The sequence below is a fragment of the Chaetodon auriga genome, chromosome 19 (assembly GCF_051107435.1).
Source record: "Chaetodon auriga isolate fChaAug3 chromosome 19, fChaAug3.hap1, whole genome shotgun sequence".
NCBI lineage: Eukaryota > Metazoa > Chordata > Actinopteri > Chaetodontiformes > Chaetodontidae > Chaetodon > Chaetodon auriga.
Window position 1 is genome coordinate 781,465 of NC_135092.1, and position 22,860 is coordinate 804,324.

Here is a 22,860-nt window from a genome sequence, read left to right on the forward strand (position 1 = left end):
TGATGTCTGTTTTAAATATTGCTAAATTGTTTTGTTGGGTACAATGTATGAATTTAAATGGCCTGACACGATTTCAGAAATTATAAATTGGTCAAGCAATAGGTCGACTTTAATATATTGCACAAAACATTTGCAATCAGTGTAATTATGTATAACAATACGGTATAAATTTAGGAATTCATTTGTGGAATAGAGTGGGAGTATTAGTTATTGAACACTGATGGTCATCACCGGAAATTGTATGAAAATTGTACAAAAGGCAGGGCAGTGCACCCACTGTATGAATCGATGCTTGTTGCCATGGACACGCGGTGCCGTAATTCAAGCGCCGTCCACTGCGGTGTCTACCGCGCCAGGAATTACTTTCCAGTTATGATTGGCTCCTTCTATCTCACCAGACATCGTACATCTCAACCATTGGACCGCCGATACAGCTCTGGCGCGTGGTTGTGATTCCTAATCTCCGATTGGCCATAAACCTTCAAGACTTGGTAGCGCCGCATGTCGTCCGTGAGCTGTGATTGGACAGGAAGCCAGGTGCTGTAGTGCAGGGTGTACGGTGCTCTGTCATCGTCATATATAAACACACTGTACCGGATAAGCGATTACTGTTGGCCTTCAAACAAGTATCGGAGTAGTGACTCTTTTCATCGCTGGAGTTAACCTCAGACACAGGTGAGAAGCTTTATGTACAGTCTGCTGCTCTGTACTATAAATTCCGACGGATGACTATCGTCTCCAGTTTCAGTGTGGAATTTTAAGATTGAAGTAGAAATGTTGAGTCTGGGTTTCGCCGAGTAACTCACTTATTTAGCATATTTGAAGTACACTATACAAATAGCATTAGACACAAGTCGGTTAAAGTTTATGAAGCTGTTGTAGGCAAAATCTAGTCCCATGTGTTGTATTAGTCGCGGGTCCGTCAGTTACTTGGTCCGGGTGGCAATCCAACGTTAGCTGGTCGTACTCATTTCACTCCGTCCTGACCAGTCAAAGTCGGTGTCTTGAGTAGAGGTTTTGCCCAACCATGAGTTTTTTTTTTTTTTTTTAAAACAGTAGTCATGTACCTCTTTAGGCAACAAACCAGTATTTTCTTAAATAATGAACCCGTCAGTGCGTCTAACGGGTTGCACATCTACCGGACGTAAACGACTTAAGTTCCTGGAAATCCCGTTGCACTTTCACCCAGTTTTTCTCTCCTCTGTCCTTACCTGGTCTCTGTCTCCTAAACACAAGCTTTTTGTAGATGTTGTAAATGTTGCCTGTGCCTGTTACAAGCACAGATCTAACAAATGTTTCACTATGTTAACCTTGTGAGCATCGGTTTTGAAAGTGCCTTACTTAAATCCTTTTTAATTAGCTAACGCTAGCAACTTTGTATGTGGTTATGAGTCATTTTTATTAGCTGGTAGCATGTGCAACAGGACTGACGTTAGTTTGGTTATTATATAAACGCCAAGTAAAGACAGGTAACAGTATCTTAACCACCCAAATAAGTGTCTGCTAGTGCAGCGATGTTAGCTAACATGCTAGTTGATCTTCTCCGTGACCTTCTCAGGTAACGTTAGCTAACCTTTCATTAGCTAAATACAGTTAGCTGGAAGACCTTTAAGCTAACGTTGGAACACCGAGACAATAATGACGTCTTGTTTCTAATGTTACCTAACATCTGATATTGCTGACATACAAGTTATTTACTTGGTTTTTCTTTACTGAGAAGTTATGGATCTGCGCTCTTTAAAAACACGTCCAGTGGATGAAAAAGCTAACGTGCCAGATGGTGCTCTCCTAAGTATTGCTCTGTGATCGTTAGTATTTCTCAAGAAGCACTTAATGCAATTACAAATGTGAAAGTTTGCCTGTGTAGCTTTTTGTAGTGCTGTATGTATTACTGCTTTTTTATTTACCCACATCAACACTAGCAGGTACGAGGCATTGCAGGCACCCAGTTAAGTACTAAGGTCTTTGCAAAGCTGTCGTTCTCCAACACTAACAACACATATTAAGCAAATTAATACAATGGTGAACATGAAATTCCTTCTCAACCTGTTCAAGATGCCTGGATCAGCCCCAGTCAGTTGCCTGGGACCATGGCCCAAAGATGTGGGTATCATTGCCATAGAAGTATACTTCCCATCGCAGTTTGTGGACCAGGCTGAGCTGGAACAGTTTGATGGTGTGCCAGCAGGTAAATACACTGTTGGGCTGGGCCAAGCTCGCATGGGCTTCTGCTCTGACCGTGAGGACATCAATTCTTTGTGCCTGACGGTGGTCCAGAGGCTAATGGAAAGGAATGGCCTGTCCTATGACAGCGTGGGTCGACTAGAGGTCGGCACTGAGACTATCATTGACAAGTCGAAGTCCGTCAAGACAGTCATCATGCAGCTGTTTGAGGAGTCTGGCAATACAGATGTGGAAGGCATTGACACCACAAATGCATGCTATGGCGGTACAGCAGCACTCTTCAATGCTGTCAATTGGGTGGAGTCCAGCTCATGGGATGGTGAGTGAACAAACTTGTGTTAATGTATGTTGATGGCTTTTCAGTATTAGTTTTTCTTTTTTCTTTTTTTTCATCAATTAATGAATTGCTTAGTATATAAAATCTCAGAAAATGATGACAAATGTCTGTCATGCTTTTCCCAGAAACAAAAGTGACCTCTTCAAACCTAAAAATATGTAGTTAACAATTATTCAAGCCAGAGAGAGGCAGCAAATACTAACATCTGAGATCCTGGAACCTGAGACTGGTTGCTGTTTTTGGTTCAAAAATGATTTAAGTATTGTTGTTCAGTCACTTAATTTTCTGTTGATTGATTAACTGATAAATTGGTTTAGCTCTAGACTGTACAATCATGGTAATTATTTTTTTTATCAATTGTTTTTCTTTTTTGGAAAACAATTTGATTCAGGAACAATATTGTTCTAAAAAAAAAAAAACATAGATAGATAGATACTTTATTCATCCCCAAGGCACAATAATCTGGAATTATTTTTAAATTGACTGTCTTTATGTAGCACTTTTCTAGTCTCACCAAACACTCAAAGCGCTTTACAACATGAGCCAGCATTCACCCATTCACAAACACACCGATGGCAAGGTTCCCCTTTCTCATTGCAAGCGATAACCATTCACACTCACAGTCACACCCCAATGAAACAGCATCAGGGACAATTTGAGGTTCAGTGTGTTGCCCAAGGACACCTCGATATGTGGACTGCAGGGGCCAGGGATCAAACTGCTGACCCTCCGATGACCACACTGTCTCCTGAGCCATAGCTGCAACTCTCCTGCAACACAAAAAGAGATGTACATTAACTTTTTTTTTTGCACATACAAATGGTGTTACAAAGCTTGGAGGCCACAAAATTTTACATGTATAAAACATCTGCCACCATCTCCAAAATCAACCACAATTAGTACAGTTCATCACTTAAACAGGCATGTGACTGGCAAAGGACATTAATGTTGCATACAGGACATGATCCAAGCCTTAAGAAGAACAAATTTTCAGACTAGCATTTTGTTTTGCAGGAACAAAACACCTCTTGCAAAACAAAATATTTGAAAATTGGTTGAAAATTCAGTGAATAATGATGATTTTAATTGTGAATGGTCCTCCTGCCTTGTTGTACTTACATGCATGAGAAGGCACAGCTTTCCTGTACCAATATGGCAGCCCTTCCCTAGGAAATGTGGGAATTGGTGATCGATGTATGGCCTTTAAACAGCCAGGGAAATGATTTTACTCCCACAATTGACTATAACAAGTGGCAAGTGGCTCTGATACGTCCACATTTATATGTGTTCAGTTTAAAATGAAAACAGCCTCTGTCCAGATGAGCATTTTAGCACCATTTCAGATTGGTTCACACACATGCATTAAGTTTATTTATTTTCACTGTTTTATTCTTGTAGCACAGGGTTTCTCAACGCCCAGTGGGCGTTCAGAGAACGTTGGGGGCAGTAGGAGCAAAATAGCTGAGAAGGGAGCATTTTGCTGCAAATTGGTGGTGTTTCTATAACAATAACAGTCATTCACCACCACAGTATTTTTAGTAGTCTTCCATGCCTTGTCTCACAATATCACGCAGTGTTTACGAATTTACAGCAAGAGTAGGCTCGGATTATGCGGGACGCATCTACGGCGCGTGTGGGTGGCGGAACCTGTCGCTTTTTATTTCAGCGCCGGTGTTCACAGGTTAGAGCTGCCATACTGGCCGCGTGAGCAGCGCAGCTCAGCTCCATCTCATGTAGAGCTCAGGAGGCTTGCCTAGTCATACTTTGAGCCGCGTGTGGTTCCCAGCAAAATATACAGACTGCAGACTGCAGCATGGCTTGACTCCTGTTTGGTACAGCCTAGGCAGCACCGCAGCAGCAATGCAGCCGGTGTGGCACCACTGGCGTGCAAGCTGCAGCCGACAGATTCTGCCACGCACAGGTGCTGCTCACGCCAGCAGTGTGTTCCGGGAGAGGAGACATGCTAACGCACTGGCTTGAGGGCAGGCGTAGCAGGCAGCGTGTCCAGCAACAGCCTGCCCGACATCAGTGCCCGCATCGCACACTTTTTCAGTTTCTGGTCTCTCCTGGTCACACCTGGTTATGTCTGTGAGTGTATAAATAGGGCCTTCACCAAATTTTGAAATGAACTTCTCTTCATTCCTTGGTGAAGAAGCTGGCTGAACACCACCAAGCACAGGGCTCGCACTAAAAGTGCAGATCTCTGACCTGACGCAAATAACATGCAGAAATAGTTTGCACATGTTAAAAAGCCTTTTTTGTCAGCTTAGCAGTTAGGCTACCATTAATGTCAGTTAAGCCAATTTACTATTATTGTTTATTGTTCTCTCTGTACTCTCAGTTGTGCAAGCTCATGGTATTTTTTGATTGGCCAGGATTTTTTAAAATTATTATTTTGAACTGTGATTGGTCCCTCAAGTTAGATCAGTGAAGGAACCTAATTAATGTTGGAATTTGATAATAAATATATGTTCAACCAACAAAGAAGCGTAACCTTTATTAATTTTACATTTTACAATGGTTTTACATTATTTGATCAAAGAATTATAATAATTATCAAACTGTGTTAAATGACAGGGCTACAGTGGCTATGAATACAGAGGGTAGACCTACGTTTCAAATAGGCCAGTGAAATACACAATTTCAATCAAAGATATCAATATACAGGGATTCCAACTGCTTTCTCGTTGATGGGGGGCAGCAAGAGGTGTGGGCATTGAGTAGAGGGGTGTTCATCCAAAAAAGGTTGAGAACCATTGTTGTAGCACATGCAACATATCTGTTGCACTGTACAGCCCTGGTTCTAATAGTACTCCATTACGATATGCGAAACACCAAAGACTTGAGACCTCCCTTAACAGTGTCATACTGAAGAATGATTTTTAATTTTTCTTTAATTTTTTTGTGATGAACTGACTCTTTAGACATCTAAAGATGGAATCTTCCTTCATGATCAAAAGCAATTGATTAAATAGCATTCAAAGCGTTACTGTCTCACAGTCAGCCTGAGCAAAGTTCACTACGCGTTCCCACTCAGCAGTGGGAGCAGCAGTCATGCTGACAGTACCAGTTTTAGTTTGGGTTTTGACAGAGAGTGTGAATTTTTTATTTGGTTCAATGACTATACACTTAAGTTAATCGTTGCAAGAAATTACTTCTTACACCATACAGTGGGTTGCTACAACACTCTTGTTTCAAGTTAAAAAAGGCACTGTGCTGATGATTTCATTTTAGAGAAGAGATGTGTGTGTGTGTGTGTATGTGAATGTTTTTAGAATCAGTCTTGTCATTTCTCTTTTTATGTTTCTTCTCTGCAGGACGTTATGCTTTGGTTGTAGCTGGGGACATTGCTGTGTATGCTACAGGAAGTGCTCGGCCTACGGGTGGTGCTGGGGCAGTGGCAATGCTTGTTGGGCCTAATGCTCCTCTGGCCTTTGAACGAGGTCAGTTAAGCGGTATCTGTTAGTCATACTCAATTTGTCAGGCAGCACTTTTCAATGGCTGACTTAGTGACAAGACCTCACTGTTATTTAGCTGTTCCCATAATTGGAGTGTTTACCGATCACTTAACCTATATACTGAGTCTCTGAAGTTTTGATTTGACATTGCTATTGTCACTTGGAAGGAACCTGTCTATGAGAGCCAGGCTTTCTACTGTTCTGTTTCTGTTTCTGTCTTCTATTTTCCTCTGACTTTTTTGACAATTGAGGGCTTTTTACAGTGTACACTGGTAAGATGAGTTATTGTATTATTAGGTGTTGAACTGAATACCAGAAACTAGCTTTGTCATTGTGGGAAATTCTATTTATGGTGACCATAAAAAAAAAATGTATCCTTGAAAATACAGTGTGAGTGTGGTGCTGATAACTACTGTGGCTGTGGTGCAGGTCTTAGAGGAACCCACATGCAGCATGCATATGACTTCTACAAGCCAGACCTGGTGTCAGAGTACCCTGTGGTGGATGGCAAGCTGTCGATACAGTGCTACCTGAGTGCCTTGGATCGCTGCTACTCTGTGTATCGTAACAAGATCCACGCACAGTGGCAAAGAGGTGGGTTAAAACGGTTACCTATAATCAATACAGACAGATCTTTTAACGGTTCAAAGTGTTCCATGTAGGCTTGTTTTTTTACTCTTCTTGCTGTTATAAGACATTTCAAGGCCAAATCGGCTCTTCATCAGGTGCAGCGATATCACTGGTAAATTACACATGCAGTTTTATCGTTGTTCCATGTTTAATATCATATATCTCAAGAAATTTTTTTAAACCTAGATCTAAGGTTCCAGCAGAAAAAAACATGCAATACAGCCACATAATAAGACCAGTTGTAATATTACGGCTGTGGTGCATCTTCTTCACCATGCATCAAAATAGCTTTCTGCTGGAAAGGTGCTGTTGCTATTAAACATGTACAGGGGAGTGTAATGGAGGGACTGGTCAGATAATAGACTAATTGGTTAAGAGGGTTTAGAACATTACCTGCTTGTTATGCTAAGAAGTTTGCCTAAGTTCAGTGACCAAAAAAGCAGCTAAATAAGATGGGTCTTTGACCTGATATCTCAACATCTACAATATCTGAGAACACAGTGTTATTGAAGACCCTTTATAAACCATTCATAAGCGACACAACATTTCCGTCCCCCCTCTCTGGACTTGAAATAATGGCTGTGTGTCGAAGTCAGTGCAAAGACACTTCAGCTCTTAAAGCCGTGGGTGAGTTCCTGACCTTGAAATGAGGTTGGTCACGTTGGTATTTTTGTACCTAGTACAGTGTGCATGTTGCAGAGCTGGGAGGAGAGGTGCAACAAGATGAGACTTGTATGCAGATAAATGACAATAAGGAAAAGGGTTGGTATTTGGGTAAAAACTGTTATCACTGCTCTTGCAACTGTACCACGTGAAAGTAGAATCATTAGTTATTATTTTACTCAGGTCTGTGTATTCACTTACTCTATTTTCTGTGTCACAGTGACCTGTTAAAGAGGCCCCACCAAGTGAGGCAAGATGTACTGATGTACAGATGTACTGTGAAGGAGGAACACAGGATAAAAACAGAATATGAGAGCATGACATGGCAATTGGCCAGATTTTGACGTGGAGTTATTAATAAGCCAGTGAAGTTATGGTCAGTGCATGCATGCCTTATGGCTTCTTGCCAATTTGTCAAATGTTGGGTAACTTTGGAAAGTTGCAAAGAAGACTATCAGAAACACATAAGAAATTTTGTTAAAAACATTTTGTGACTGCTGCCTGTTGACTTTTCTTGACCTGAGTTTTTACTAAGGTGCATCTCGTTATTTTCCAGGCTTATGTGGTAAAATCATTCTTCTTCTTGACAGAGGGTTCAGATAAGCTCTTCAGCCTGGACGACTTTGGCTATCTAGTCTTCCATTCTCCATACTGCAAGCTGGTGCAGAAGTCATTGGCCAGACTGATGCTGAATGACTTTCTGAGCCACCCCAACCCCAACACTGAGACAGGACCCTTCACAGGCCTCGACCCCTTCCGGTACACTCAAAAACAAAAAAAAAAAACAGCTTGACAGCAGACAAGGTTTTGGTCCTTCATTAAACTGAGGCTCTTGATTAAAGGACTAATGAAGGTTCTCTTCATTAATGGAGCACATCCACATTTTTGAAAGTAGGCTCCCTTAAAATAGATTTTTCCTCTCTGTGTGTAAAGTGAAGAGATAGCTGAAGTAAGGCCTATAGTCACAAGTGTAACTTCCACATTGATGTGGCCTGTCAGTATCTAATGCTTGTTGATGAATGATGGTGATACAGTCTCCCTCAGACACTGAAAACCTGCTCTTCTCAAGAAGTTCAAGAGCCTCTGTACTTCCTATTTACATGGGCTCAGTATTGGGCCAGCGACTATCCAGCACAAAAGCCTCACAAAATATGGTCTTAATTCCCCTTAGATGTTTTATATGTAATTATATTCTAATTGATAATTCTAGGTAATTATTTCATGTTTATCACCCCCTAACAGTAGTGATGCTGTGATCAGCCACTGATACTGATTGCAGACCGTCAATTTTTTTTGTTTTGTTATAGTAGCTGACGTAGTATTAAAGGTCAGTTTGGCTGTTTTTGTAGTGTATTGAGAACTCCACCATGTGGCACCATGACCTAGGCTATAAATGCTGTATGTATTAATCCCAGTCCTTTGACAATAACAGTTGGCACACCATCAATCTGGGTGAATCTGTTTCTAGTCGTGTGTGTGTTTGGATTGCAGAGATGTATGCCCAGAAGACACTTACTTTGACCGGGATGTGGAAAAGGCCTTCATGAAGGCCAGTGCAGATCTATTTGAGAAGAAGACCAAGTGCTCCCTGCTGATCTCCAACCAGAATGGAAACATGTACACCCCCTCTGTCTATGGCTGCCTGGCCTCACTCATTGCACAGTACGTCTCAGTGTCTGACTTTTGAGTTTCATTCATTCATCTACTGTATTTAATCACTAAATTCTATTTTCTCTTGAAGCAGACAAAAAGAAAAAAATAAACCAAACAACACAAACTGTATATGCTTTAAACACTGTCATTCTGAAATACTTCCCATGAAAATTGAACATGGCAGAGACCAGAGCCATGGATGTCCAGGCCAAAGTCATATTAGACCTCTTTAATACTAGCTTCCTTGTTGATACTTTGGTATACAAGGAACTCTGTTTCCCCCATAGTCATGTTTTCAGGCAGTGCAGCACAACTTGAGAGGAAGCATAGTCTGACAGGTCACAATCAGGGAACAAAAATCGCTGGAGAACACTGACATTCATGGCTAGCTTTTACAACCCTAACCCTTTGCACAGGCAATTGAATGTCATTACTGTATTCTGTAAAGAGAATCTTTGTTGCCTCTGTGTTGCAGACAGGTGCCTTCACAAATAGCAGGACAGAGGATTGGTGTTTTCTCCTATGGTTCAGGATTTGCTGCTACTCTGTATTCTCTTAGAGTCACACAGGACCATACACCCGGTAAGTCGGCTTTGAGTCATTTCAGTTGTGTGATGTGGATGAAATTGCCATGTAGTCATTATAAAATCCTAGGACAAAATGGTAATGTGTTCATCAATACTGATATGTTCATTGTTTGTTTCAGGATCTGTTCTGGACAAACTTGTGTCCAGCCTGAGTGACTTGAAGGTCAGACTGGACTCAAGAAAGAAGATATCACCTGCTGTCTTCTCTGAGAACATGAAGCTGAGAGAGGAGACACACCACTTAGGTATGACCCTTCAGTCGCTGCACATGTCTAATTCTGGAGGAGCCATTCTAATAGGCTTGTGGTTGTCACTGTAAACCAATCATGGAAGTCTGTCAGGAAGTAAAGCACTTACTAACTCTCTAAAACAAGTTTTTTTTTTTTTGGGGGGGGGGGGGGGGGGGGGTAGTCACAACCGTCTATCTGTGAGACTGCTGGCTACCTACCATTGTAGTAAGCTGTGAGCTAAAATAGAAAGGACTGCCTGTTGTTTTTAGTCTACTGCAACAAGAACCATGACTGACAATGGCTGTCTTGATTATGATCACTGTCTGACCAAAATAATCAAATTCAGAATACTGTATTTATCCCCCAAAGAGCAATTTCAGCATGAAAACACATAAACATAAAAACATACTCAAATACATCAATACAACATATATCCTCCTGACTACCAGTAGTTCAAATTTGTCCTCTGTGGAGGACATTTAAAGCTGAATATCTCCCACCCACTGCATACTACTGAATTAGCTTCTTTTGCTATTTACAGAGAACATTTAGGGCTTTTCAATCATACCACATGTGAATGGGTGGGGCTTTGGTACCTTTCTCTTTCTCATTAAGGAAAATGGTATCCATCAGTGCAAGTGCATTTTATGGGAAGAAGAACAGATAGTGCACTAGGGCTGCAACAACTAATCGATAAAATCGATAATAATCGATTATTAAATTCGTTGGCAACGAATTTGATTATCGATTCGTTGGGTAGTGATTAACTTGGCCCGCAGAGCCGTTTGTTTTGCTGATCAGATCAGTCTGGTCGCAGCCTGTCACTGGCTTAAAAAGTCATCAAAAGTGTGGGAGCACTTCACTTTAACAAAAACGAAAAAAGTGTTAACTGCAAATTATGCAAAATGAGCCTGGCTTGGCATGGAAGCACAACCGTAATGCGGGAGCATTTAAAAAGGAAGCATGTTGGTGCTATGGATGACGCCGCCGGGGAAGGCAGCTCGGCTGGGTAAGTTAGCTAACGTTACTACAAAATCTTCATCTTGATTTTCATTAAACAAGAGATTAGATTCATGTGCGTAGCGGTGAGGAAACGTTCATATCACAGCAGGTAGTTCGTTTTGTTTATCTAGGTGTAATAGCCGCTGTTTGCTCGGCATCCATCTCGACAAGATTACCCGGCTAACGTAACGCATTACAAGGCTAACGTTAGCGGCTAAGCTATGCTTGTCAAGCTGGATGGCAAGCAAACAGTGTGGTGTATTACCGTTAGATAAACGAAACGATCTACTTGCTGTGAAACGAACGTTTAGCTGGCCCACTAAGTTTTCAGTCTGTTCTCATTTAATTCTGTATTTAGTCTTGACTCCTGTCACTTATTTATTGTGTGCGTGCGTGCGCGCGTGTGTGTGTGTGCGTGCGCGCGCGCGTGTGTGTGTTGTCAAAAGTCTAGTCTGTACTTGCCCTTATGGCCTGTGCATAAGCAATAATAATTAACTAAAACAACAAGGCAAGTGCATTTTTTAAAAATCCAATTAATCGATTAATCAAAGAAATAATCGACAGATTAATCGATTATCAAAATAATCGTTAGTTGCAGCCCTATAGTGCACAATACTTTTTATTGAGCAAAATTTGGCTTGAAATGTTGTTGGCATATATTAGATAGCTCTCTTAACAACACATTAAAACATTGTCTGAATTATTTTAACTGTATTTTAGCATAGCATTTAAGTGTTTAAAAAATGTCCTAAAATAAAAAGAAGTTTCAGTATTCTAATTACCTTACAAATATTGGGGACTTAAAAAAAAAAATGTGATTGGACAATATTTTTTTTTCCTGGTTGTCAGGAGGATATTGGGGTAGATAAAAAAAAATGGCATACAGGCAATCTGAAACATATTCCTCATGGCATTAGCTTAACATGGTTGCAAAATTGGTCATCCACGTGAATTGCATAGATCTGAAGATCTGGGATTCATGTTGTGAATCTACTTCACCCTGTGGGCATATTTCTTTTGTAAGATTGGGAAGGCATGACCCGCCCTATTCTCCCTCTGTTTTGTTTACCCTAATATTCTCATCTTAACCCTAGTCGTGCTCCTCATGCCTAAAGCGAACCACTCAACCAACAAAGGCAACAATTGGAGGCAGAGTAGGCAGGGTCATGACTTCAGTGGACAGCAGAGCAGAGTGGTGAGAGTGGTGGACACAGTGAATCAGGTGAAACCAACTGCGCTTGTTACTGTAAGCACTATAAAACCATTATGAGTAAAAATCCAGTAAGAGTACTGTATCCAAACAGGTTAAGTGTAGAGGCTCAGAAGGTAGAGCAGTCGTGCACCTATCAGAAGGTTGGTGGTTCAATCCCTGCCCTCGGTAGTCCACATGCCGGAGTATCCTTGGGCAAGATACTGACTGACACATACTGGTGTGTATGTGTGTCGCTTTTGATAAAAGTGTCTGTCAAATGACTAATTGTCAATTGTAATGACAAATTGTGTAGAAAGCAATATTTTCATCTACTTTGCCCATAGTCAACTCAGTTGAATTCAGTAAGCATATTGGCATGAATGTCAGGTGAGCAATAGTGCAAAAGCATCAACAATAATGCAATTCAATAATTATATCAGAAAAAGGAGAAAAACAAAATAAAAAAAAATGTTCTTTTCTATTCTTCAGTCTTTCATCCACTGCCTATATGTTTTATACAGCCACAGTCCCAAAACACAAGCAAAGTAGGAACAGGAGAACAAAATAACTTATTGAAATACAAAAGTACGATTAAATGGCATGTGAGTGCGCACAGCAAGTGCACTTACTGTGTACACACATGCTCACACACAGTGAACTTATGGAAGATAAGATAAGACTTTATTGATCCCACACTGGGGAAATTAAGTCTTTACAGCCAGCAAGTATTACAAAAGCAAAAAAAAACAGTGGCACAGAAGGGTCAAAATAAGAAAGAATACAGGGTTTAGAATGTAAAATCAACTATGTGTATGTACAGATTGTGAAAACACTAAATGCCATAAAAATACCACTGCCGATAAAAAACTATTGCCAATAATCTTATGAGAAAACTACCAGTGTCATATGTTGTATTGCACTTGAGATACACTGTTGCACAGAAAGGACATTGAATTTCACGAGTCTATGTATTATGTACAATATGTACAGCTTATAAAAATACTGTTGCCAGTATGGATAATAAGTAGTGTTATTGCACAGTTGAGGAAAAAAAATATAAAACAAAAAATACACAAGATGTTATTGCACCAGATGAAATGGATAATGTGAGCGTATATTAACATTAATAACGGTAGTGCAAAAAACAGGAGGTTTATGATGTAGAATTGGGAAAGACAGCATCAACACAGTGCTACATTACATGATGCTGGCGTTAAACAGTCTGATTGCTGTTGGGATGAAGGTTCTTTCTTGCACACTGGATGCAGCAGTCTGTTACTGAAGGAGCTGCTTAAGCCCCCTACTGTCTCATGCAGGGGGTGGGATGGGTTGTCCATGATTGATGCCAGCCTGGCTAACATCCTCCTTTCACCCACCTCCTTGATGGTGTCCAGAGGACAGTCCAGGACAGAGCCAGTTTTCCTGGCCATTTGTTCAGTATTTTTCTGTCCCTCTCTGAGCTTCCACAACCCCAGCAGATCACTGCATAGAAAACTGCAAATGCCACCACAGAGCCTTAGGGATAATCATTCTGCACAGAGCCAAAAAATAATACAAATAAGATAGAAAAGCGCTCAATCATATCATAGCCTTTTGTTTTTGTAAGAGACTTATCCTGGAATAATTCAGTTTTCAATTCAATTCAGTTTCATTTGTATAGCACCAAATCACAACAAAAGTTGTCTCAGGACACTTTCCATATAGAGCTGGTACAGGCCAAGCTCTTTTATCTACAGAGACCCAACAATTTCCTCATGAGCAAGCACTTGGCAACAGTGGCAAGGAAAAACTTCCTTTTAACAGGCAGAAACCTCAGGCAGAACCAGGCTCTCGGTGGGCGGCCATCTGCCTCAACCGGTTGGGTGAGAGAGGGAGAGCGAGAGAGAGAGAGAGAGAGAACGACAGTGGATGTAATAACAGTAGTATCAGTTGTAGTGGATGTCAGGCAGGGCCAGGCAGGAGACGTAGCTATAATCCACAATCCAGGTTCAGCCACTATTCATGGGAACCTGTGAGACGACAAAGCACAGAGACTCCGGGGAAGAAGCTAAGTTAGTAACACACTGTGGTAGGACATGAAAACATGCAGATGGAGACGGAGAGAAGGACAGAGGAGCTCGGTGTATCTTTGGAGGTCCCCCGATGGGCTGGTCCAGGACAAGCCTGAGCCAGCCCTAACTATAGCTTTATCGAAAAGGAAAGTTTTAAGCCTACTCTTAAATGTAATAATATTTTCATTATTTAATACTTCTATGTTTAAGTGCAAATGATTTGCTTAATGTCGTGTGATTTTGCAGTTTTTATTAAGATCTCATAATTGATTCAGTTTTATTTGTATAGCGCCAAAACACAACAGAGGTTATCTCAGGACACTTTCCATATAGAGCTTGTACAGACCATACTCTATCTACAGAGATCCAACAGTTCCCTCATGGAAAAGCACTTACAGCCAGAAAACTTAAGCAGAACCAGGCTCTGGGTTGATGCCCATCTGTAAAACAAAATGTTATCAACTTTCTGGGCCATCTTGAGTTTGCACCTCTGGGCAAACTACAGGCAGCAGCAATAGGGCAGGAATATTAAAAGGAGACAGAAGGAAATAAAAAATACAAAATAGAAAATTAAATATCAGCTATATATATATGTATGTGTGTGTGTGTGTATGTGTGTACATATATATGTATATATATACACACACACACACATATATTCTACATTCACACATTTTATACAAATTATATATTATAATATTAATATTACAAAATAATATTGCTGATGGGGAAAAAATTGAAAATTGCATATGGTAAGATAATTACCATGTTGTGCACTATTGCACCGTAGATAAATATATGTAACACAGTGTACAAAAAAAAATCTATATACATAGGCTAGGTACGAAAGATAGAAAATATGTAATATTGCACAAGATATTGCATGGATGTAATTAGCAACATCTTGACACATAAAATCACACAGTAGTGAAAACAGTGGTAAACGCAGTGCTACATTAAACAGTGCTAGAGTTGAACAGCCTGACTGCAGATGGAATGAAGGACCTGTGGTTGTGTTCCTTCTTACACAGTGGATGCAGCAGTCCAGAGGGGGTAGAGGGGGTTAGAATTAAATCTGTTGTATTCAGATTCAGTTCATTTGAGGTCATTTTATTGCATGACTAAATTGTAACAACAACATAAATGAAAAAAATATTGATAACAAAAATGACAGCGAAATCTCTGTTCATCATGCTCACGACTGAAGATAAGACGAAAAAGTTGTCTGTGTTTGGGCGGACAACCTGGTTGTTGTTTTCATTTTCAACCAACGCTTTGCAAGCGCAAGTCAAATTCTCTCACTGCCTCATCTCATTGGATTTTTTTTTTTTTTTTAATACATATATTTTTTTGACCTCTTATGCCACTGTGCCTGCTTTTTGTAACCTGCTTGCTGTAACAGCTACATTGCCCCGGTGTGGGATCAATAAAGTCCCATCTTATGTTATCTTATCTAATCTTTTCCCTCCTGCGTGGTGCATGCCAGGTGCATTTTGGGTGCCTGCTGATAACAACAAGGCAAGCTAATGTTCATGTGTCATTCAAGCTAGCTAGCTTAAAGCAGAAAGAAACTATTTTAGCTGCTGCTTGCCACTCAAAGATGAGTGCCTCATCTTCCACAGCATGTCAGGTGGGAAGGAAGAGGAGAGAAGTTGGACCAAATAATTTCATAGTATTTGTATTTCTCCAGGTTGTGTGCAAATGAAGAGGGCAGTTTGCCATGTCTACAGGGTCTGCTTCACTTTTTACTGTTCAGTTCAGTCACACTGCCATGTATGCAGAAAATGAATATGATGACCTGTGAGGAAACATAATTGTTTCATTGCACTTTATCTAGCACACTCAGCTCTGCATCCCCTTCTCCCTCTTATCAATGACATGTGGGATCATTGATAATCTCATACACATTTGTTTCATATCAAGATGCGCAAGAGATCTGAGTTATACCAGTAATACTACAGGTTAATGACAATTTGCAATCTATTTTTGTTCCCTTTACAATGGGATATTAACCAGCAAAAACATGATGTGCAGTTTCTCAATAAAGAAATTGAAGTAACTGGAAACATTAGAAGCACAACAACTTGACATGGTGTCTGCACTCACTGGCTTCTCACAATCAGGACTTGATGTTGATGATGATGATGATGATGCATGTCTCACTGCCTGCTATTACTGTGATCCTTTTTTTTTTTTTTTCCAATCTGTCTCTACAGCCAGCTATGTCCCTCAAGGCGCAGTGGAGGATCTGTTCCCAGGGACATGGTACATGACAAGAGTGGATGACAAACACCGCAGGGAATATGCCCGAAGACCTCTGGACAATGACCTGTCAGCAGAGCAAGAACTTGTTCACTCCAGCACTGCCACTGAGGTACATGATGAATAAACATTAGGGCAGAGTTTTCTACTTTTAACATTGGATATAATGTTGATAAAGGAAATTAAAACACAGCCTTTTATCTGCAAAGCCATAGCCATATACTTGGCTAGCAGGTGGTAGAAACTGTTGATGAAATGGAGAACATATGGGAGTCCATGTCGAGAATGTGTCTAATCTGATATTGTATGGGTTAGATGTTGTTGGGTTGAGTTAAGGATAGTTCTGGTTTATTACAATTAAGTTCTTGTATGTTTCAGTTTTGCCCATCATTTCTGTTATTATTATCAGTATTTTACTCAACAAGTTACAACCTGAAATCTGGGAAGACAGTGACAAGTGGGTCAAGAAACACAAGCAGCCTGGCGATCAGTTATTATGATTGATAGAAATGATGGACGAAACAAAAAAAATTAGACCCAAGCTTTAATAAACATGAGCTTTCCTTCAAGACAACATCATACATTAATGGATAACAGTAACTCCATCAGTACAAGAGCCATGTCATACTCACTATTCTGCTGCTCACAATTTTCTTTTTTAACACAAATTCTGTTCATTCACCGATTATTTTGAGTTGTTTCTACTTTGACGCTTTTTCAAGTGCCATTCAAAGAGTACTCTGTTTACTTGGAGAGGACCCTGGGGCTTACACTACCCACAGTGTAACTCAACTGCTGATAGTATAGTCAGAGATTGAGATCACTTTTTTTTAAAATGTAGTTTTTAAACTTGTGGTCTTCAGCCCCAACCAATGCTGATTCAATTTACAGACTACATATGGCTCCTGTTGAAGCCCCAAAAATCTCATACAACTTTTTTTAGATACATAGTAGTACTACCCAGCACCTGGAAACGAGCACTGATGTGGAAAACCGTTGGAGTTCCCCTTTAAGTTTCTGTTAATATAAGTTGAAACACTGAAGAATGTTTCAAATTAAAAGCCTGCCAGAAATGGGAGGGAGCCCTTTGAGCTGCCAGAAGACTTTTAATGTAAAATGTCTGCAGGCAGGAAATGTTGAGTTTCATTAACGGTGGCTTAAAAACAAAAACTGTAACTTAGAAATGACTGGAAATAATTAGTAAATGGGAACTGTGAGAGATGAGGAGATGAGAGCAACAGAGTGGTGATTACAAAAATGTAAATTCTGAAGATTTTATCAAGACATCAGGTAAACATGGGGGACATATTTGTAAGTCATCAACAGCAAATTAAAACAGGTACAGTTTAGAAAACAGGGGAGGCTTCTAACGAAAATGCGGAAAAAAAGAAATATAAAACCGGTGAAATTGCATCCCTGATTCCAAAAAATATTGGGATGCTGTGTAAAACATTACTAGAACGGAACGTGATAACTTGCTAATCCAATTTGTACAGTTGAAAACAGTACAAAGATATTTTACCTCAACAACTTAATTTTGTAAATGAAAGCTTTTTCTGAGTTTGACAAATTTCAAAGAAACTGGGACAGCTGTGCAATGTTCAAGAAACACCTATTTGGAACATTACACAGATAAATAGGTTAACTGTAGCAGGTGGTAGCATTATGATTGGGTATGAAAGGGACATCCTTGAAAAGTTGAGTTGTTCACAAGCTTGGTTGTTGTTCACAAGCTCAGTGCTTTGTAAACCAACAGTTCATTCAGTATGTTTATGGTTTGTTTTCCTCCTCCAGCACATCCCCAGTCCAGCCAAGAAGATGCCTCGCATTCCGGCAGCCCCTGCTGGTGCTGAGGCTGCCATCAGCAACTGAAGGTACTCGGCTTACCTCTGAGAGGTATTAAGATACAACAGTTTGGCAACTCTAATAACTATACAACACTAGAGGTCAGAAGGCTAGCAGGAGATGACCATGTCACCTCAAAATCAATACACGTTAAACTTAAACTTTGGTTGAAGTGTTGAGTGGAGGCACATGAGGCATGACAGCTGTAGACACTGCCTAAACCCTTCCCATCTTCCCCCTGTCCCCCACATTTAATAATAATACATTTTATTTATAATACTGTTGGACAGTAAATTCTACTCTATATTTGACCACGGGGTATATTTTGATCACAATAATTATTTGTTTCTGCAATCCTTTCTTTCAAAGGTAACATTTTTGCATACTTTACTTTTGCATTGCAAGTTTGGGAGGAACACTGGCAGATGTTTACATGGAGTGTTGCTGATATCAAGTCTAAAAAGCAGATTTCCTGCTGGCAGCTGGCACCCAGTGACAGGAGGAGGACATTGACATAATTAATTTGGCTTCAGACTGCGCTGGTTAAAAGAAAATAGAGAAGTGGGGCTCTACTGTGTTAATCTATCAAAATAGTGCTGCTACTGTCATGGCAACCCAGTGCAAGATAATGCTCATACCCCATTCTGCTGTTTGTATTCAATACCTGTGTTCTTTGAAACGATGTGTGTGATTTTTGTACACTTTGCAGTTTCATCATGTAAATACACACAGTGAATGGAGTCCTATTATATACTGTTGTTTTCTGCAGTAGCTGAGCTAATATAGTCAACACGTTAACCTGGACAGAAACATAGAAAATGTCAGCTGTCTCATACTTTGTGATAATTCTCAAACAGAAAAAAGATGGTTCTGCTGCATAGATAAATGTTAAAGTATGTTGTTTAGGTTTTTTGTTTGCTTTTCATTGCCATGAAATCTCTAAAATCATGCATCAGGTTAACTTAAAGGTGCAGTCAGTGATTCTAATTCCAATATGGTTTTTGTCAAATTCAGCAAATATCTTCTCAGGGTCTCTTAGTCTGTTCTACTTATGTGAAAAAAATCCGGTGTTCGGAGACAAACCTGGCTCTGTAAATGGGAAGCAAACAAAGTGGCCCCAGCCAAGCCACACAACAGTATTCTAGCCAGACAGTCCACTGCACCCTTACCTCTGCCCCTTCCTCTACAGGCTACTTTCCTTCTTCACGTTCTTGCCCTTGAGGAGCTGAATTACTCCATGATAGGAAGGGAACATCAATAACATTGAAGATAATACCTTGCCATCTTGGTATGAAAATATTTTACTTTCCACCACAGACATGACGTGCCAATCCCTTGGCATAACACGTCTTTACCTGTGAAACATCCTTGAGCAGAAGATGCTATGGATTCCACTATATTTCTGTTTTCGTCAGCTCACGCACTTGTTAGTGTGTAGCGAATTTGGCGGGCAGAGCTTCAAGAATTGCTAACTCCATCTTTAACCTTTCAAAGTCATCAGCTCTGCTTTTTTTTTTTCTAAATTTCATAACAAACTGCAGGAGATGTACTGCAACGTGTTAAAACATACTTTGCAATACATCTTTCTGTTGATGGACAATTAGTTGATAAATCGATTAGCTGATTGTCAGAAAATGTTTGATAAGGCATTAATTGTTTAACCAATTTGCCAAGCAAAATGTAAAATATTCTCTGGTTTCAGCATTTATATATTTAATACTCAGTATATTCAAAAAAATCTGCTATTTTTGAAAAATGTAAACTGAAAATCTTTGGGTTTTGGACTTTTTTGTATACAGAACATGGGACTCTGGGAACCGGAGCTGGACAGTTTGACTATTTGTGTTATGTTTTAGCAGACTAGATGATTAACACAGTTGGATAATTATCAGTTGCAGCCCAAATTCTTTCCAAACCACTGCAATGCCACAAGTTTTTACTGCCACCTCACCTATAGTAAAATGCACTGAAACAGTTCAGTTCAACATAATGGAGAGAGGAAATTATCCAGTAAATTATTTGAAAAATATTGTCATTACGTTATCAATTGCAATAGTCATGCTGCAGCTTACCTGTGACCTCTTCTTATTTTAATGTTGCTCAGCAGTAGAACATGCAGTTTAATGTGCCCAATGCTTGTCGGTTTTGTGTTTTCTTATCCAGCAACAACTAAACATCGCCTCCAAAACCAAACCCAAATGGAGCCATAGACCTTTGTTGAAAGTAGAATTTATTGTAGGGATGTTAGATTAGACTACATTTGTTGGTCTACCTCTCTAAACCTCTAAAATCTGGAAACAACATCTGACATTATCTTTCATTTGTGTATTTTATTTCTGTATAAACTGACAGATGATGAGCAAGGCATCGTCGGTTGCTTGTCCATTCAACAAATGTAATGTTGGTGTTTGCCCCAGTTTTTACTCTGCTTTTAGGGTGTCTGGGGATTCTGGAGCATTGCAGTGAGCTGTGCTGGCTCTGCCTCATTAAAGGCTTGAAAGCAGTCACTTAAGCAGCAACAGTACAGTGATGTATTGTGTTTATTTTTGTGCAAAAAAAAATTCTGAGGAAAAGTATACTATACTGTACACTATATCAGACAATTAATTATAGACCTTCATGCAGCCCATGTGAAATCACATTGTCAGACAGTGATTGCCTCAGTTTTCATTTAGTTATAGTGTAACATATTAATTCAAATTAAAGCCTTAATGTAAAAGGGCTTTGATCCATGAAGTTATAGGTCAGGACATTTAAATGCAACACACAGAACTGAACAGGGTCATGTCTTATGTCAGCAAATTCTTGTTCTGTCAGTGTGTTTTATTTCAAATTAATGTTTCCTGTTTAACATTGATTTGACATTAGCACTGTCAACAGCAAGAAAGCAAATGTTGAGACAGATACAGCTCAGGCAGAAAACATCAGCCTTAAACTTGTGTCAGGAATTCTGTACCTGTTGATGGTTGGACTGGCTCACTGACTTGGCACGCAGGAATCAGAAGAGTTGGGACAATTGATGTCAAGGTGACTATGTTCTTGAGAAGCCTTACATTAAGCATGTATGAACTGTAAACAAAGCTTTTCTTCTAATAATGTACAGGTAGTCTTTTTAATTGTATAGTCAGAATTGGTTTTCTGGAGTTAGGCCTTGCTCACACCAGCATCACAAACACACACAAGGTTGCTGTGGCTGTAACATCTGTATGGTGTATGTTTGTAAGGCCTGTCTGAGAGGTCTCATGATTTTTACCAGTGTTGATGGTAAAGTACAGTACACACTGAAAGATAATTTATGCTGTGTAGATATAAATGAATGGAGTGAATTTTAAATGTTCAAATGTGTAGATTCAGAATAAATGGACATTCAATATATATGGTGTGTGTATGATTATTTTTTCCATCAGTAATCATTATCATGAAAACAATAAATGGATTTAGATATAATGCACATTTCTGCCACTGTCATGCCTTCACACTATAGAATTTGAAGTAATTTGTGCAAAGATATTTTGATATGCATTCCTGGGACAAGTTTCCAAACAGCACAGAAGCTCTCCGCTTCAAAAAAGTATTAACAATGTGACTCGTACAGATTGTGAAGGTGCAGCAAAGATGAGTATTGCATGTACCCACACCACAGAACTTAACCCCATTCTTTCACCATTCTCACCATGGTGACATTTCATAATCTCCATACCTCCATCCTATAACCTCAAAACAAAAACAAAAAAGGAAAAACAGGAGATTAAAAAAGGCAATAATGATACAGAAAATACAGAAGTGAAAACATTTTAATGGACTGCATTGATGTAGCACTTTTCTACTGACCACTCAAAGTGCTTTACAACACATGCCACATGCACCCATTCACACCAATGACGTGGGAGCAATTTGGGGTTCAGTATGCCCAAGGATACATGCAGACTGGAGGAGCCAGGGATCAAACCACCAACCTGATGAGTGGACAACCTGCTTTACCTCCTGAGCCACAGCTGCCCCATAACTGCCTGACATAACTACCCAGTTGTCATCTGCATACGCATTAGATTATATATGAAATAATATATGAGCCTCAAATTCCTCAAACTTGTGGTGTACTGTCACACTCCACATATAGCATGTGAACCCTCATGCACTCAAGCCCATGTGACCACACTGAAGACCATTTTAAATCTGAGGGTTCAGTGCCAGGATTTAGAATGGACAATGGAACAGGACCATTATCCATTGCCCTTGAGGCCTCTCTTAAAAAGAAAATCTTTGCTAGGAACGTTTGATGCTTTTTAGGAGAAATCCCAGTGGTTATGTAAGATCCTTTGTGAATATGACCCCACAAGAGTCAAAGTCTTTAGAATCCGCAAATCATCATAACTGTAGAGCTATAGACTTTATACCACTTAAGCAACCTATCAAATTGCATAGAACCTCAACAAACAGATGAGCATTATTTCATATGGCAATTGATCCTCTGAGACTCGTGACAAATTTCAGTCCACAGAAATTAGCGCTTTTGAAATGTGTGACCATATCTAAATACTATGGTACTAACACTGCTTGGTGACGGCTATCAAAATAAAGCATACAATAAAGCATAAAAATGTGGCAGTGGCAAAACTGTGGCTGAAATTCCAAATGCAGATGCCAGAATCTGATGGCTCACAGAATACCTGTTATCATTTCTTGTCATTAAAAGAAGTCATAATTCCCCCAAACATTGTTTGGTTCAGGAGGAACAGGAGGAATCGAATAAGAAAATTTTGTTT

At 39.8% G+C, this 22,860-nt stretch overlaps 1 protein-coding gene across 4 annotated transcripts; it reads left to right on the top strand.

Moving 5' to 3' along the window:
* The first annotated feature begins 544 nt into the window (after window positions 1–544).
* Window positions 545–21,469, top strand: hmgcs1 (3-hydroxy-3-methylglutaryl-CoA synthase 1 (soluble)). Of its 4 annotated transcripts, none has more exons than XM_076757439.1 (10): window positions 545–675; window positions 2,056–2,503; window positions 5,839–5,964; window positions 6,409–6,573; window positions 7,863–8,031; window positions 8,764–8,934; window positions 9,401–9,507; window positions 9,632–9,757; window positions 16,204–16,361; window positions 18,044–21,469. In XM_076757439.1, exons 2-10 carry the CDS (start codon window positions 2,056–2,058, stop codon window positions 18,119–18,121), a joined length of 1,548 nt encoding a protein of 515 aa, XP_076613554.1. In that variant the 5' UTR covers window positions 545–675; the 3' UTR covers window positions 18,122–21,469. The 4 variants fall into 4 exon arrangements, with proteins under 4 accessions (XP_076613554.1, XP_076613551.1, XP_076613552.1 ...); XM_076757437.1 differs by lacking the exon at window positions 545–675 and having other exon boundaries at window positions 1,179–2,503; window positions 18,044–18,145; window positions 19,284–21,469; XM_076757438.1 differs by lacking the exon at window positions 545–675 and having other exon boundaries at window positions 1,179–2,503; window positions 18,044–18,123; window positions 19,284–21,469.
* Window positions 21,470–22,860: the final 1,391 nt, after the last annotated feature.

What these genes read in the sequence shown, in the direction of transcription:
- hmgcs1 (XM_076757436.1), top strand. Translation starts at nt 2,020, where the DNA reads ATGGTGAACATGAAATTCCTTCTCAACCTGTTCAAGATGCCTGGATCA. An exon ending in ACAGGCCTCGACCCCTTCCG is followed by an intron (nt 8,032 to 8,763) that starts GTACACTCAAAA and finishes TTTGGATTGCAG; the next exon opens with AGATGTATGCCCAGAAGACA. An exon ending in CTGGCCTCACTCATTGCACA is followed by an intron (nt 8,935 to 9,400) that starts GTACGTCTCAGT and finishes TCTGTGTTGCAG; the next exon opens with ACAGGTGCCTTCACAAATAG.